The sequence below is a fragment of the Apodemus sylvaticus genome, chromosome 17 (assembly GCF_947179515.1).
Source record: "Apodemus sylvaticus chromosome 17, mApoSyl1.1, whole genome shotgun sequence".
NCBI lineage: Eukaryota > Metazoa > Chordata > Mammalia > Rodentia > Muridae > Apodemus > Apodemus sylvaticus.
This window is the reverse complement of record NC_067488.1, coordinates 48582142-48599091: the sequence shown is the minus strand read 5'-3', so window position 1 is coordinate 48599091 and position 16950 is coordinate 48582142. Positions and strand designations below refer to the sequence as shown.

The window sequence follows — 16950 nt, the reverse complement described above, 5'->3', positions numbered from 1 at the left end:
GCTGAGACCTCACCATTTTTAACGTGAGCTTTGTCCCAAATTGGTACCTACTTGTGTTATTACAATAACCCTGAGTTGTTATAATATTATAGTATATTACTATTATTAAAAAAGAGTAATTAATATAATAGTAATATAATATTTATGTTATGTAACATGTCATTATACAATATTTTAGGACATTAATATTTTCTTTTATTAATTATGGTATATAATATTATAGTATATAGCACCTACTTGTATTATTATAACAACCCGAGTCTTAGTCACTGTTCTAATGCTCTGAAGAGACACCATGACCAAGGTATCTTATTAAAGAAAACATTTAATTGGAGGCTTGCTTACAGTTTCAGAGAGTGAGTTCATGATCATCGTGGCAGGAGGTATGTGGCAGACAGGCATGGCACAGGAGTTGAGAGCTCACATCTTGTCCACAAGAAAGAGGCAGAGTGAGACTAGGCCTGGTACCAGCTTGTGAAACCTCCAAGCCTAGCCCCAGTGACACACATCCTCCAACAAGACTGCACTTCCTAATCCACCCACTGAGGACTAAGTATTCACACGTGTGAGTCTATTGGGTCCATTCTCATCCAAACTACTACAGTCCCGCTCACCATGAGACCTTGTCACTTCTCCTGTTCAGGAGAATGTCTATTTTTCCATCCAGGAGTCAGCCACAACTTAGTGGTTGAACACAATGCTAGCTTATTGCATCTATGCCTACGGGTCAACACACCGGAGACTGTGTTCTGGTCTCCTAGACGGTCATCATGCTCAGGGTCCTATAGTAAGCTCCAGAACTATTGATACGTTTCATTGCTTGGCATTGTGGAATGGAGGTCCGCCGTTTCTAGAAGCCATGCGCCCTTCCTGCCACCAACTCTCTCTGAAGCTTGGCAGTTTGTCCCTCCAGGCCAGCAGGATGGTGACTCTGTTGGCTGGATCTGTCACGTGAGGAAAGCCTGCCCAGGCTAATTTCCCTTTATGCAAGAGTTAACTAATTAGGGATCCTAACCACATCTGCAAAATCATTTTACTTTTCCCAGAGAACCCAATATGGGAGTACAATCCTAGTCTGTTCTGCAAGCTCTCCCTGCATGTGAGGGGAAGGGATTACTCAGGATATGTGCACTAGCAACCTTGAGCCTATGCCTCTTCTTTTGACTGTAGGATGCCTGGATGGAAGTGTTGTATGATCTCCTCTTTTGGTCCTCAGGGCTCCTGCAGGACTTACCAGGGAAGGACAAGAGCTCACTCATAGGCAAGAGGACCAGTCAGCTTTGGTTTCTCTCATTGTACCCACATTGATGACCCTGGGCAAGACCAGCAATGAAAACCCCCAGCTGGGCCCAGCCAACAGAAGAAGGGGAGGTAACATTCTGATAACCTGAAGCCACACTTCCATGGTTGGTGCTTCAGGTAAGACAGAGGTTCTCACCCGTGAGTTGAGACCCCTTTGGGGTCACATATCAGAAATACTGCATATGAGATATTACAATTCATAACAGTAGCAAAATTACAGTTATGAAGTAGCAACAATATAATTTTATGGTTGAGGGTCACTTCAACATGAGGAACTGCATTCAAGGGTCACAGCTTTAGGAAGGCTGAGAACCGCTGAGGTAAGAGGACCGTCTCTCTGTGGGCATCAGCTCATGTGGGCCAGGAGAGGAGAGGAATATTTTCCTTATAATGAATTAAACATCAGAACAGCCTGTGGGAGGTGGAAGAAACTTTGTTCCTCAGGATGAGATGACCTCCTCTAGAGGTTGACAATCATGGGACAGGCTTCTAGGAGGCACCTATAAACTTCTCATTTTTTTAAAGATTTATTTTTTTTATTTATATGAGTACACTACAACTGTTTTCAGACACACCCCAGAAGAGGGCATTGGACTCCATTACAGATGGTTGTGAGCCACCATGTGGTTGCTGGGATTTGAACTCAGGACCTCTGGAAGAACAGCCAGTGTTCTTACCTGCTGAACCATCTCTCCAGCCCTCTTTTTTTTTTTTTTTTTTTTTTTTGATGAATGACATCCAATCTTTAGATCGAAAACCAATCGAACATAACCATTCTCAGAATAGTCAATGACCAAAAAGTGCTATAAACACTGAAATTTGAGGTGAGAGGCTGGGGAAATGGCTCAGACTGCAAAGTGCTGGCCACAGAAATACGGGGACTTGAATTTGGATTCAGAGCATCCATGTGAAAAGCCAGACGCAGTAGTACAGGCTGCAATTTCAGCACTGGTGAGTGTGTGTGTGTGTGTGTGTGTGTGTGTGTGTGTCTGGGGTTTGCTGGCCAGTCCAAGTAGTCAGCAAGCTTCAAGCTCAGTTGAAAGACCCTATCTCAAAAAAGTAAGTTGAGTAATGATTGAGAAAGACACAGGGCTCCCACATGCGTGCCGCCGTACTCACATGCATGCATACACATGTGCACACACATGCATGCATACACATGCGCACACACACATGCATGCACACACACACACAAATGAAACAGAAACAGGTCTAGAGAGGGCAACAGGGACCTTGTGAGAAAGTATAGTCCCGATACACTTAGACTAAAGCTCCTGCCATGGAGATGTTATTTTGGTCCGATGTAACCACGGGGTCCTCTTGAAGAGGCAGGGGGGTTGTCATTGGTGGGGAAGGGTCCACAGGGTTAGAGATGTGAGCAACCAAACCAAAGGAGTGACAGTCACTCCTCGAAGCCAGCTGAGGCCAGGAGCTGGCTCTCTCTCCAGGGTCCCTAGTCTTGATGTCAGCTCATTGACTGTGACCTGGGACTTCTGCCCTCCAGAGTGTGTCATGTTAAGCTGCTCTATGAAGTTCACCTCGGGTTTGCTGTCATGTCAGCTAAGAGCATTTTCTCAGTAGCATAAAGGCCTTGAGGGGGAGCAGAAGGGTTTCAGTCAATGTAGTTTCTATACATATCACAGTGGTGTGGGGATGAAAGCGGAGATTTTTATTGGTGAGTTTGCACCTTCAAGAAATGGCACAATAGTGGAGACTTGTACAACCCTCTGCCCCCAACCCATTCTAATAAGCCAATCATGAAATCAAAAGACAATCCTGATCCTTACAAATCCCCACTCCCCCTCCAGTCCACCCCTAGACAACAGGGGAACACTGAAAAATCAGTGCCAATGTCCAATTACTCTCATTAAGGGAGGATAGCATCGACAGTGTAAATCGTACAACCCTGCAATGCATAAACATTTATACACATAGAATGTATGTGCCTGCACTCCCCATGTAGGTGATGTGTGTGCATATTCATGCAGGCCAGAGTTTAGGGAAAGAATTGGGCTAGAAGATCATAAGACTTAATAATGCAGGTCACGGATTCTTCCTTCACTTTTCGTTTCCTTATTTATATATGGTTATTTTTTTTTTTCCTTGCAAAGAACAAGACCACTGGCTTAATGGAAAATACGATTAAATAATTTGAAAACAAATGAACGGAAGAGTTTTCCATGTGTGTTTCACGAGGCGGGCTACATCCAGGAGGGAAAGCTTGTGCCTCCCAAGAGCAATGGCGGAGTCATCCCTGCAGCTGTGGGTTGCAGAATTATGCTGTGGCCTGCGGCCTGAAACTCCGGAAACAGATTTGACCATGAGGGCGGGTTCTGCTGAGTGACCCAAAGAAAGACTGCTTTGGACTCAATCTGGGATGCCCTCCGGTCCTCTTGGTCCTCTTTCGAGACCTCTCTCTCTCTGTGTGCTTTATAAACACACTTGCCAAGGTTTACTTGCAGGTGTTGCGACTGACCGTGGTCGTGGTACTGGTCGTCAGACCTGGGTCACCTCTGCCTTCACCCTTCCACCCCCCTTTCCTGTGGTGGCGTTTTTTTTGTTTTAACTTATCTGAACCGGTTACAAAACCACACTCCCACGAATACATAAATAATGGATGGGGTGATGTGTTAAAGAAATCCCCACAAGGCCTGGCAAAGCTGCAGTGAATGCATTTCTGCTGTATCATATTTAACTGTTTGCAAACGTCTGCAGGAGGATGCACAGCGCCTGGAGACTCCTGGGCTTATCCTACCTCTCTGTCGAGGGCCTGGCAATTCTGGTATGAGGAGTTACAAGGAGGGTAGGAGGTGGCAGGGATCTTGGGCCTGCAGGATGAAGGGGACAATGTAAGATTGCACTACACCTCACTGGGCTTGGCACCAGCCTAGCATCCATCGGTCTCCCGCTAGGACTGCGGCGGAGAGGACAGGCCCCTTTAAGAGCCTTCGCGCGCCCCCGCCCCGCGAGCGCTCATTTTCCCTAGCAACCGCCCCGGGGGAGGGGGAGGTCCTGGCAACGGCGCTCCGGCCCCGAGCATCACGTGACGGCCCGCAGCTGGAACGCGAGCGCGCGCCCCGCCGAGCGCCCGCCTGCCGGGGGCCTGAGCGCTGGGGCGCGTGCGCGAGCGGTGCAGCACCGGCCGCGGGAGCAGGGAGTATTATGGGCTGTGGGTGCCGCTGAGCAAGATGGAGCTGTCTGCAGTAGGCGAGCGGGTCTTCGCGGCCGAATCCATCATTAAACGCCGGATCCGCAAGGTGAGACCTCGGCCCGGACAGCCCCGTATTCTTCGCGGGCCCTCGGGGCGCAGCGGTCCCGCTAGCCCGGTTCCCTCAGCCACCCCCGCGCCGCCTCCTCCTCGCGTCCCTGCATCCTCCCCACCCCCATCCTCTATTTTTTTCTTTCTGTTTTTCAGGGACGCATCGAGTACCTGGTGAAATGGAAAGGGTGGGCGATCAAGTGAGTGTGGGTCGGTGGCATGGGGACCCGGGGAGGCAGCAAGAAGACACCTGGGCCTTGGATAGGGACTGCGTGCTTGAGCCCTCGCGTTGTGCCCCTGCCCCTTGGGTTTTCATTTTGCTTTTCTGTACGCGTGACTCGGCAGGTACAGCACTTGGGAGCCAGAGGAGAACATTCTGGATTCGAGGCTCATCGCAGCCTTCGAGCAGAAGTGAGTTGGAGAAGCTGGCAGGCGCGGTGGGGCGCCACGCAGGGAAGCGGGAAAGGCGGGCTGGGTCGGGGAGTGGGGCCCAGGAAGGGACTCTTTTTCATCGTTGGCATTTCTTGACTTACAGGGAGAGGGAACGTGAGCTTTATGGGCCCAAGAAGAGGGGACCTAAACCCAAAACTTTCCTCCTAAAGGTAACCTGGCCCAGCCCCAGCAGCCCCCTTTCGGGCCCCCAGCCAGGGCGCAGCACAGAGCCCGCAAGGGAGGGACAGATCCGCCGCTGCCCAGGCGGGCAGGCTTTTCCAGAGGGGCCCCAGCTGGGCAGGGGGTGGTTGTGAGTCCCTGACAAGTCCCTGGCAGCAGGCCGCAGCCAACCCAGCCAGAGGGGCCTGGGAGTGGGGTAATTGGGGATGAAACCAGCAACTGGGGATGGGGGAATCTACTGTGCTCCAGGAAGCGGGTGAGCGAAGCAGGTGGGGGCATACTCAGGAGAGGAGGTGACCGGGAAGCGGGAAGCTCTTTCGCTAGTGAGACCCTTCATCTCCTCCAGCCTTGCACACACTGGCCCGTTTCGTGATTTAGAGTCTTGGAGCTATTGAGTCTATAGAGTTTCCTCCTCGAAAAACACCGACCTCCCTTGCCTGGAAGCTGCCCACCTCTCTTTTGAGGTGTATTCTGTGCCCTCTCCCATAGCACTTGGGGCCCAACTTGAATAACTTCAACCTGAGTTTGATCAGCCACACTGGACTGACTACCAGCTTTTGGGTCCTAGGCCTGTTTACCCCCAATCCTGATATTTCTGGAGGTAGCAATGACGATGGGGCGGGGCATAGTGAACATAGCCTGTTTGGCAGGAGAGCAAAGAACTTCATGGGAAGCCATCTTGGAGAGTTAGGGGTGTTTTTGTTGTTGTTTGGTTTTGGGTTTTTTTTGTTTGTTTGTTTGTTTGTTTTGTTGTTGTTGTTTTTGGATGAGGAAGAACAGAGCCTGGGAAGAGGAAAGCAAGATAATCCGTGGTGTCCACTTAATGCAAGACTGCTGGTGGCCTCCTCCGTAGTTTCCCTAAAGAACTAACGAGGCCCCAGGTCTTCTCACCAAATTTGGCACTAGAAACACAGGACAGTCTCCTTGGAGAAGAGACTGCAAGATGCAGAACCTCTTAATCTCCAGTTTGTCCAAAGAGCTCCAAGATCAGTGGGGGAAGGGTGGACCAGTCCCCGCTGTCTCCGCCCCCTCCCCCAGCCAAAGGACTAGGTGTAAAGAGTTAGCCTTGGACCAAATGCAAACGTGGAAAAAAACGTTGGTTTTCGGAATCCTATGGTCTTGTACCCCTACTCCCTGCCCCTAGCCTCGGTGCATCTTCGGAGATTAACCTTAACCCTTTGAGGGTGGCGAGGGGTGGGCGGAGCAGCTGGAACACTGGTGGTGGCTGTGTTGACAGCTTGTCGGCGCCCCTGGAGCGCCTTCTAGTGGTCAAGACGGTAGTGATCTTGAGTATCGATTCTCAAAATGCCTTTTTCTTAAAAGTTGTCCTTTCTGATTTGTTTTGGGGCCCAGCAGTGCTGAGTCCTCTGCCCGAATCGTCTTCTTTAATGGTCTCAACATCACAGTGGAGTTCCCCTTTCACAGAGGGAAACAAGGCTCAGCTATGCTAGTGCAGGGGGTGGAGCTGCCTGCCTTTGAAACCTTAACCCAGAATTTAGGAAGCAGCAGGTCATAGAGGGATGCTTGTGACGGGATGTGTAAGAGGCAGTTCAGCAAAATACACTCAGGCTTTTTTGCAAGGAGTAATACTGAGTACCCTGGAGCCATATACCCATTCCACAGCCTGGAAAAGAAAACAGGCTAATAACTTATCCACCACCACAGAGAGCTAGCAGTGGGGTAGAGATGCTGTCTGCAGTACTCCCCAAACCCTGGAGCCACCCCTCCTCCTGTTAGTGCAGGGAATGTGGCCTGCGGTGATTTCAAAATTTACTAAGCAGACCCAGGTCTGACTGTCAAAAAACTCTCAACCCGAGAAGAATTACATTTTTCTGTTTGTTTAATATGTGAGTGCCTATGTGTATGTGTGTGTGTGTGTGTACCATGTTCATGCCTGGTGCCCATAGAGGCCAGAAATGGATCCCTAGAACTGGGAGTTAGAGGCATTTGTGAGCTTCCATGTGGGTGCTGGGGACTGAACCTGGGTCTTCTAGAAGAGCAACCATTGCTCTTACCTTCTGAGCCTTCTGTCCAGCCCGAGAACCGTATCGTATGCAATACTGTTTAGATACTATAAAGCAAGAGATGTTTCTTAGAGACCATTTGAAAGCATGTTTTAAGAAAAGCTGGTTTCTCCGAAGCCTGGTACTGGCCACCTCCAGATGTGTGGTCAGCAGGTACTCTAGCGTTGCTCGCGGGAGAGCACCGCTGCAGGATTCACTGGGCGGCATAGAAAGGGGAGTGAGGTTTGGACTGCCATCTTGGGTCCACCGTTTGCACACATCCTGACACCCCAAGGACCACCTGTCACCCCTCAACCTCTGTAGGAGCTAGCTAGTCACTGGGGGCTGGAGAGATGGCTCAGCAGCTAAGAGTGCAGCTCGGTCAGAGCACCGGACTCCCAGACACCTGTAACTCCAGCTCCAAGAGATCTGAGGCAGGATGCAGCGTGAGGATGCAGCGTGAGCAGATGGCAGGTCCTTGTTTCTGAAGAGATTCCTTAAGGTCCCCCATCAATGTACCTGGGGGAGGGGTGTAAGGGGCCCCTTGTGGAACTCAGCTGATTGGACGGAGGGAGCTAGCAGTGCCTGGCTCGGTGCTGCCACCTAGTGTCAGTGAATGTTGACAGGGATGCTCCAGCCTGGATAATGAGCCAGGCAGTCTTCAGATGTGTTTGTGCCTGGAGGGTTTTGGGCTACCTGGTAAGACATCAGTTCACTATAAGCCAGGAGACCCCTGACCGGTTTGTCAGGGGCTGTACAGGTTTTCTCTTTTAAGCATCCAAACTGCGGGAACTGCAGGTGGACTCCCCCCACCACCCCCTAAACACAGATTCCTTCTGGGGACCCCAACAGGTTAACTGTGGGAATGAGCTCCTCCTTAGTGCCCCTAAAGTCTCCCAACTAGACTAAAGCGTCACAGCCTAACCCACTGGAGCCCAAGTTGTTAGAGTCAGGATCCTTGTCCTTCCCTATTTGGTCCTCAGCCACAGTTGTCCACTCTTTGCATCCTCTGAGCACTGGGGTGTGGCCTGCAACGAGTCTGACCCCACGTCCCACCCTGGCCTCAGGAACTGCTGGGATTCTTTCCATATCCAGGCAGGGTCTGGTCTCTGTTTTCCTCTCTGCACTACACGAAGTCAGCACCTCCTGCTAGGTAGGCAGCCTGTGTCTCTAGAAAGCAGCAGCTCGCGGAAGTGGTGGCTTTGAGGGAAGATCTGAGCAGCCGGCCCTCATCCTTAGAGAAGGAGAGGCTGGCCGCGGAGAAGTCAGCGTCTCCTCTCTGCTCTAAGAGAGGTGAGCTTGGGTGGCGGCGGAGCTAGAAGGGACTTTCTGGGCTGGGGTTCTCGTGAGGTAGCTAGCAGCTGAGCTGCTGCTGGGTCCTGAGGCTTTTCAGAGGTCATACTCACCTCTGCCCCATTGTCTCGTGCCTGCCAAAGGCCTAGGATGGAGTCTCACACTGGCTTCTGAGTGTAGGCTTCGGACCGTTGGTGTGAAGGCACTCTTGCCTAGGGTCAGGGCAGAGGGGGGCTGGAGCAAGAGCCTCTCAAAATCACGGTCATGTGTGGTCAGGGTGGACGGGGCTGAGAGGTAGGAGGAGGAGGATCTACTGTGGCACCGAGAGTTAGCCCTTGGAAGAGTCCTTGCCTGGGATCCTTAACAGAGAAGAGGGTTCCTCACAAGGTCCCTGTCATTATTGCTGAGTCAGGAGGGGGCACACACACCACACACACACACACACACACACACACACACGCTTGGTTATTAAAAAGACCTCAAAAATTATCTGGCTCTTGTAAAAACCTCTCTGGACCTCTTCCTGTTTGGTTTGGTTTGGTTTTAAAGAAAAGTATCATGTAACCCAGGCTATCCTCAAACATGCTGCGTAGCTGAAGATAACCTTGAACACGGTCCACCTGCCTCCATTTACAGATGCGTCCCACCATGTCAGGCTTATTTGGTGCTGGGTACCTAGGGCCCCGTGCATTCTAAGCAAGCCTGAGCTGCACTCCCAGACCTTTCCTCTTCTGTGTGAAGGGTCCTAAGTCCCTGATTGTTCTGGGTACTCTTTCTGAACATGTGCTGATGGAGCTTAGGGCTATCTGGCACAGGGGTGTCTAGGGACCGCGGGAAGTCTTGAGGTCCCACCCACGCCCCTTTGCCTGCAGGCCCGGGCCCAGGCGGAGGCCCTCCGCATCAGTGATGTGCATTTCTCTGTCAAGCCAAGCGCCAGCGCCTCCTCACCCAAGCTGCACTCCAGCGCTGCGGTGCACCGGCTCAAGAAAGACATCCGCCGTTGCCACCGTATGTCCCGCCGCCCCCTGCCACGACCAGACCCACAAGGGGGTAGCCCTGGCCTGCGCCCACCCATCTCGCCCTTTTCTGAGACCGTGCGTATCATCAACCGCAAGGTGAAGCCCCGGGAACCCAAGCGGAACCGCATCATCCTGAACCTGAAGGTGATTGACAAGGGCCCGGGAGGTGGCAGCACTGCGCAGGGCACCGGGGCACTGGCCCGCCCGAAAGTCCCCTCGCGAAACCGGGTCATTGGGAAGAGCAAGAAGTTCAGCGAGAGCATGCTTCGCACCCAGATCCGCCACATGAAGTTTGGCACCTTTGCGCTCTACAAGCCCCCTCCCGCTCCTCTGGCACCCTCTACTGCGGGCAAAGCCGACGTGGCCTCCTCGGGGCCTGGGCTGCTCCTGGCCACCCCAGCTGCTGCCCCCTTTGACGCACACAGCTCCAGCTCTTCTGGCTGCCCCTCACCCACACTGCAGTCCTCTGACCCAGACGATGCACCGCCCAAGCTGCTCCCTGAGACCATGAGCCGATCTGCGCCCAACTGGCGAGAGTCGGAGGTGCTCGATCTGTCCATCTCTCCTGAGGCGGCTGCCACCGGCCAGCGGGTGCCTCCTGATGTCACTGCTGCTGCGGGCCAGGCGCTTCACACAGCTCTGGAGCCCACGGGTGCTGGCTCGTCTGAGTCTGAGGCTGGGGACTGGCGCCCCGAGATGTCTCCATGCTCCAATGTCGTCGTCACAGATGTCACCAGCAACCTCCTGACCGTGACCATCAAGGAATTCTGCAGCCCTGAGGATTTCGAGAAGGTGGCTGCTGGGGTGGCAGGTGCTACAGGAGGTGGGGGTGGCACTGGGCCAAGTAAGTGAGGGGGGCTTCCTCAAGGAGGGAGGCTTTGGGGAGGGGCCTCCTTCCTGGAGTCATCCTTGTGCTCCCGCCCCGTCCCTGCCCTCAGACCCGATTGCCTGTGCTTTCCTTGCCTCAGATGGCTCAGTGCTGACCCAGGGATGGGGTGTGGGGTGGTCCTGGACTTGGTTAGGGCCCTGGTGGGTACAGGAAGGAAGAGCCGCTCCCTGGTGTCCCTGGCACTGTCCCTGACTGTGCAGGTGGGGCCCCCTAGATGGTTTCTGGGGAATCCCCAGAACTTGGGGTTCATCTATCCTATCTACACTCCACCTTGCCTCTCCTAGCTTGCTTCTTGCTCTGTGTGCAGTGTCTGGTCTCGGTGCTATCTCGGCATCTGCAGGGCCCCCAGGAGATCCAGCCTAGGGTGGGCACAGTCTCTCACTACCCTGGCATTGAGTGAAGGATGAGGCCAAAGTGGGTCCCTCCCTCGACACCTGTGAGGGTGGCAGCAGCTGGGCCAGAAGTCCCCTTCCCTGCTTGCCTACATGTGGACCAGGCCTCTGCAGATCTCCTGCCCGACACACTGTCTCTATCCAAAACCCCCTTTGGAGGTGGAGGGGCTGGCAGACATGGCGCCCTGCCACAGCTTCTGGGCATCTGAAAACCCCTTCCGTTTTCTACCAAAGGTGCTGCAAGAACCTGCTGTGGCAACTTCTGGCTGTGCATGTGTGTTTGCCCCTTGGCTCATTCTTGTGTAGATCCATGTGTGCGTTGGGTGCAGGGCCTCAGTTTTCCCTGCAACACCCTTTCCGGTTCCTCAGAACAGGGTCGCTGAAGGCGTGGCCTCCCTTGCCTTACAGTGCAGTCTGTGTGGTTTGTCCAGGAAGCCACAGGCTCCTCCAATCCCAGGTTGCTGTGGGACGTGGAGCCCTCAGGCCCTTCTTGGGATGGTCATCTTGAAGGCCAGACCTTCACTACAGACAGGGCTCTGTGGGGACTGTGGTAGAGGGAGAGCCCAGCTGAGCCTCTATTCGCAGATATTTGTGGAGGAAAGAGGCAGCCCAGAGGCCTCCCAGGGGTCTTCAGTTCCCCCCACTCCTCTGGTTTGCTTTTGACTGCTGAGGCTTCCTGACAGTCTAGCCTATGGGAAGACTTGGGTGCCTTGGGCAGCTTCTGTTGCCCTCTGCTGCTACAGAACGGAGGCACCCTTGCCAGTGGCAGAGACCAAAGCCCCAGATTCGGGCCAGGCACCAGAACTGTAGGCAGAGAGGGGAGACAGGGAGGTGCCGGCCTCCAGGCAGCACTGGTCTGGCCTTGGCCACTGCCTGGGCTTCACCTGGGTGTTGAATGGCACGTTCCTGTGTAGCCTGAGCTGGCTTCTGGTGTACACAGTCCTTGGTACCTTGCTCAGAAGCATGGGAAGCGGCAGAACCACGTGATCTAAGGACAAGATTCTGGTCTTAGAGGAAGATGCTCTTCCCACCATCCCCACTGGGGTCTGCAGCACGGCCCCAGCCCTCTTTGCCCCAGGGTATAAAACGGGCGCTCACAGGGTTGGAGGGGGCCACGGTCTGGCCCCACCTTGTCCTGTGTTAGCTCCCATACCGTCCAAGTGCCAATTGGCTTTTCCCCCAAATAAGGGCTGGTATTTCGCCTCTGTCCCCAGGGGCGATTTCCCCCTCCCCCCTTCCCCAGGTGAGCCACCACCTGGGTGCCAGTTACAGGTGTTTGCAGAGACCATAGAAATGTGTTTTCCTGAGAGTCTGTGTCATTTGTGACCTTTTTTGTAAAGAAGTTGTGTTTTCAGAGGTGATTTTATGACAGGAAAGTGAAAGAGTTAGTTTTGCAGAAAAAAAAAGAAAAAAAAAGAAAAAAATTTTTAAAAAGAAAAAAAAAAGAAAACTAAAAAATAGAAAAAAAAAACATTGTAGGACTCGTAAGAGTGTAAGGTGGTGGGGAGAAAGCTATTTAAGAAGACCGTATTAACGCAGCGATTGCACAGGTGAGGGCAATGTTGGGGTGGGGTGGAGGCCTGAGCTAGCTGGTGGGTCCCCTGGGCTGGGCCCCACAGAGGGGGCCACAGCTGTTCTCCTTCCTTGACAGCAGGCGGGGTGAGTGTGTTGTGACAGCCAGTCCTAAGGTAACTAGCAGGAAGTGCGGGGGACAGGCAGATGGCGGTAGTGAGACTCGGTTTGACCCGGCTCACTGTTGGCGCCTTTCCTGTAGGAAGGCTTTTACTCTTCAGCCCTCTGGGTCATGTGGTTTCCAGTAGCCCCCAAGGCACCCTAAGGACCTGGGCACCTTTGAGTATCCCTGGTTAGGAAAGGGATGCAGGTTTCAGAAAGCGGCTGACGGCAGTACTCCCCTCCGCACTCATGCACAAGGCCTCAAGGTGCATGGAGAAGGGAGGCCTGGGCCTACCAGGCCCAGAGGCTGCACAGCCTCCCACACAGCCCCCCCTACACACACACAGCCCTACATCATCAGCCTACTGCAGGCCCCTCCCCCACCCCTGCTGCTTTTCATTTGCCTAATTACCAAGCAGAAGTCGCAGTCCAATTTGCTTTATTTTTGTATGTGAAATGATCCCTGCGCCCCCTGCAGGTCATGCCCTGTAAGAGCACTCTCCCACCTCCTGTCGGTTACCTGTCCGGACCTAGGGTCCTGGGTCTTGGGTTTTGCGATGGAGGCTTGGGGTCCATCCCTGCTGTGGTTCTTGCCCTGATCTAAGTCAGTCCCTCTGTGACAGGGCAGTGAGGCCAGCACGAGGCACTCTGCGGCCTCCAGGTGCACAGCCTGACGGAGCAAAATGAGCCTCTTTCCCTGGCTTGACAGGGAGCTGTTGGGATGGAGAGCGATGTATCGTTTCAGAGGAGGCTGAGCTGCTTCACTGGAGTCTGGAGGCTTCAGAGCCCAGGCTGGCCTGGCCCTTAAAGGGAAAGGTGGGACTGGCGCTGGCCGTGGCCTAGGCTGGAGGCTAGCTCTAGCAGAAACTCCGTCAGTCACGGCTGGGCTGGCCTCTGGGGACCTGAGAGGGCACACCCAACCCTTCTTACTCTTCTGGTTTGTTCGGGTTTTGGTTTTTTCTTTTTTCTTTTTCTTATGTTTTGTTTTGTTTTTTTGCACTTCGATGGATGGTGGAGCCCAGCCTGGTCAGTTCTACCCTTGGGTTCCAGTGCACTAGACCAAGGTGGCCTCTCTGGGGCTTCTGTGGTTCGAGGAATCACTTTTTAAAAGATAAGAGAAATTTTAAGGGTTTTAGTTTTGTTCTCTCTGCTTCTCTTTTTGGTTCAGAAGGCTCAGAGGGTGTGGATTCCCTCCGATAGACACTCCGATAGAGAAGAAAAATATGTACCCAGTCAGGTGGGGGCTCAGGACCCCACTTCCCAGCCTACGGTTCCCTCCGTCCTTAAAGGAGTCAGGGTTCCACCCCGCCTGAATGCTGTGCACCGGCCCTGTGATGGAGCCGGAGGGTCTGAAGGGGCCAAGTGGTGGGGGTCAGACGCTGGGCACACCTGGGCTGAGAGGGAAGCAGGTACCTTTTTGTTGGTTTTAACTTAAAAACACAAAGGCCTAAAGAAATATGTATCTTATAATTCTTTTAATTTTTAAGAAGCTCGTTTGATGAACTGCACGAATGGATTCTATATATATATATATATAATATACGTACATAGCTCTATATTTGGGGACGGGCACTGTCTCTTTTCTCTCACATTTTAAAGATGAAGTGTCTTTACCTTTGTCTGTGGTTCAACCATCCAGCCCCCAGCTGGCTAAACTTTGCCTCCAGTGGTTAATGGCAGGAACCGGATAAAGCTGGCCAATGGACGAAGGGGCGGGCCCCTGGTCTGCCCCGCCCCTCGGGGAGGACTTCCGGTGGGGAAGAGCTTATTTTTTGGACGTGGGTTCGGTAGATCTGGGCCAGGGGAGGGCGGGCTCGTGCTGGTCACTCTGTCTTGTATGTTTTGTTCTGCTGCTCTTCAATATTGTATCGATGCCAGGAAAGGGGGTGAAACCTCCTTCACCCCCAAATAAATTGTCACATTCCGAAGCTATATATATCCCAGCCCCCTGGATGGGGCGTGTGGCTTTTTTTTTTTTTAAGTGGTCTGTAACCCACGCCGGTGTTACATTCTAGAGTTTTAGGTGTGAGTCACTAGCCTGAGCCTCAGAGCTGCGTCTGTCAGGGCACAGTCGATAAAGGCTCGTGCTGTGAAACTTGGAAACCTGAGGTCAAGTCCCAGAACCCACATAAAAGGAAAAGGAGTGACCAGCTCTGCACAGCTGTCCTCTCTCCTCAGCCGTGGCCCGGCATGGACACACAGGGCTGGAGAGGTGGCCTAGAGTTACGAGCACGTACTGCTCTTGGTGAAGACCCAAGTCCCAGCACCCAGCTTCACACGTATCAGATGCCTCTGGCCTCCAGCGACACCTGCATTCGCATGCACACATCCACAAGCGGACACACATACACGTACCTCTCTTAAGAAAGTAAGTCTATTAAAATTTAATCCGCGAGGGTAAGGTTATCCATGAGGACTGATGGTGTCAGCTCTGGGCCAATCCTCAGCCACTGCAAAGTCCTCCCAGCCCCCACCCACAGCGAACTGTAGACCTGCCGTTTGCTTGGCCAGGAACACTGAGGCCTGCTGCTCTTGGAAGTGCCGCTCTTGGCTGGTAGGTATATGGCAGGGGTGGAGGGCCAGGGGCCCGTGAGGCTGTCACTCTAGAGTCTAGAGCCACACAGGTCTGAAGGAGTACATGATTGCTTTTGCTGCTGGTCCCCATAGTCTAGCACCGTATGGTCAAAGCGTGGGGTCTTTCACACTGCTGGGTGACGTGAGCCATCCCTGAGGCCCTGAGCAGGAAGCAGCCTTCAGCAGTGTCCTCAGTGAGCCACGGCTTCACCCAGCACGTTCCGTGAGCATCTGTTGGTCAGGTGTGGGCAGCGTCACCATCCCCTCCTCCTCCCACCGCAGTATCCTGTCTCCGTGTCCGGGGTCTCACGTGCCTCCCCACTTGGCTGCCCTGTGTTCCCTGTCCTCTTTAGCAGAGCCATGGTGCCACGTCTCTATTCTTGCCGGCCTCCCAACAGGGCCTCTGCAAACTCTTCAAACTGAGGTGGAGCTCAGCACCTTCAGCCTACAGAGTGTCTCCTCCCCCACCTCTTGTCACCCACCCAACACATGTCCTTCAAGACCACTCCCACTGTCCACGTGCCTGGCCATCCCACCTGTCCTCCGGCTCTGTCCTGACTGTTCCTGGCTTTGTTCTGTGATCCCTCCTTCGAGGATGTCTGCCCCCGTCTCTCCCCTGCCGGCAGCCTGAAACCCCCTCTTGGCACACTGCAGGCCCACCTTACCAAGCTGTAACTAACGGGACAGTGACATTCTCCAACAGCTGTCTATTTTAGCTCTGCCAGCAGCCTTGGCTTGTAGCCAGCAAAACCAAAAAAAAAAAAAAAATGGGGGGGGGGCATGTCTCTTCCCAAGACTGGCCATGCAGATGAGGGCTGAAGAAACCAGCGTGAACAGAAGGAAAAGGCCTCAGAAGCACGGCAGGGGGTGAGGCAGAGGAGTCCAGCCATGAAGCAGTGCTGGGCCTTTATGGCATTTGCTTTGTGTCCCTGACACAGCCGCTATCGCATTATCCTGAGAAGCAACCTCACTGTTCCACTTCCCGGAAGCTCCCAGTAAGGGAGTTTTGTTTCTTGAACCAGACTCCTGCAGCCCAGGCTAGTCTCAGACTCACTAGGCACCAGAGGGTAGCCTTGAACTCCTGATCCTCCTGCTTTTACCTCCCAAGTGCTGGTATTACAAACACGCACCACCAAGCCTGGCAGTGGAGCTCACTCTGTAGACCAGGCTGGCCTCCCAAGTCAGAGAACGGCTTGCCTCTGCCTCCTGAGTGCTGGACTAAAGGCCTGTACCACGGATATTTTGCAACTCTTAAGAACTGCCTTAACCTGAGTAGCTCACCAGAACCCAGGCCTGTGAGTTGTATGCAGGGGCAGGTGACAGGGCCAGTTAGTAGATTTGCCTCTCTAGATAGCACTGAGCCCCAGGCTGTGGAGGCCAGAGGCCAGAGAGGCCATCGCTGCCTTTTGGAGGCAGGACAATAGTTCAAAGCTATCGTCCCTATCGGATGCCTCTGCTAAGCAGCTCTGACCTTATTGTTGGGGGATTAGTGAGTGACTCCCCCAAGTCTTGGGGAGATGAAGGTTTGGTAGGCTTGCTCTCAGCACCATGGGCCTGATTTCCCATCATGTATGTAGCGGGTGAGCAGTGCTGGCCGGTCTTCATTCTTTTCCCCAAGGTCAGGGCCATCCGTATTCCAGCGTGAGGTCAGTGACGAGATGAAGCTCAGCCTTGGGGCGGGGTGAGGAGCAGGTTTGATCTGGGGTGAGAATGGCCATTGTTGGGAGCCTGACTTGTTGATTTTGAAAAGCTGTTGAGCTGTGTGAAGCGAATGGTCAGAGAAGCTACGTTAGAACGCCACGCCCCTCCTCCCAGACCAGGGGAGGCTTCATCCAGATGCTGGCCTCAGGGAGGACACACAGAGGTTGTCCCGCAGCCTGCAGAGGTGGGGCACACCCACACCTGCTCTTCAGTGCTGTGCTATCGGAAGCGA

At 53.4% G+C, this 16950-nt stretch overlaps 1 protein-coding gene across 2 annotated transcripts; it reads left to right on the top strand.

The window, feature by feature from the left end:
- Window positions 1-4365: 4365 nt before the first annotated feature.
- Cbx6 (chromobox 6) lies at window positions 4366-14375 on the top strand. Of its 2 annotated transcripts, none has more exons than XM_052160441.1 (5): window positions 4366-4559; window positions 4718-4761; window positions 4907-4972; window positions 5097-5163; window positions 9396-14375. In XM_052160441.1, the coding sequence occupies exons 1-5, from the start codon at window positions 4491-4493 to the stop codon at window positions 10338-10340; spliced, it is 1191 nt and encodes a 396-aa protein (XP_052016401.1). In that variant the 5' UTR covers window positions 4366-4490; the 3' UTR covers window positions 10341-14375. The 2 variants fall into 2 exon arrangements, with proteins under 2 accessions (XP_052016401.1, XP_052016399.1); XM_052160439.1 differs by having other exon boundaries at window positions 9342-14375.
- The last annotated feature ends 2575 nt before the right edge of the window (window positions 14376-16950 follow it).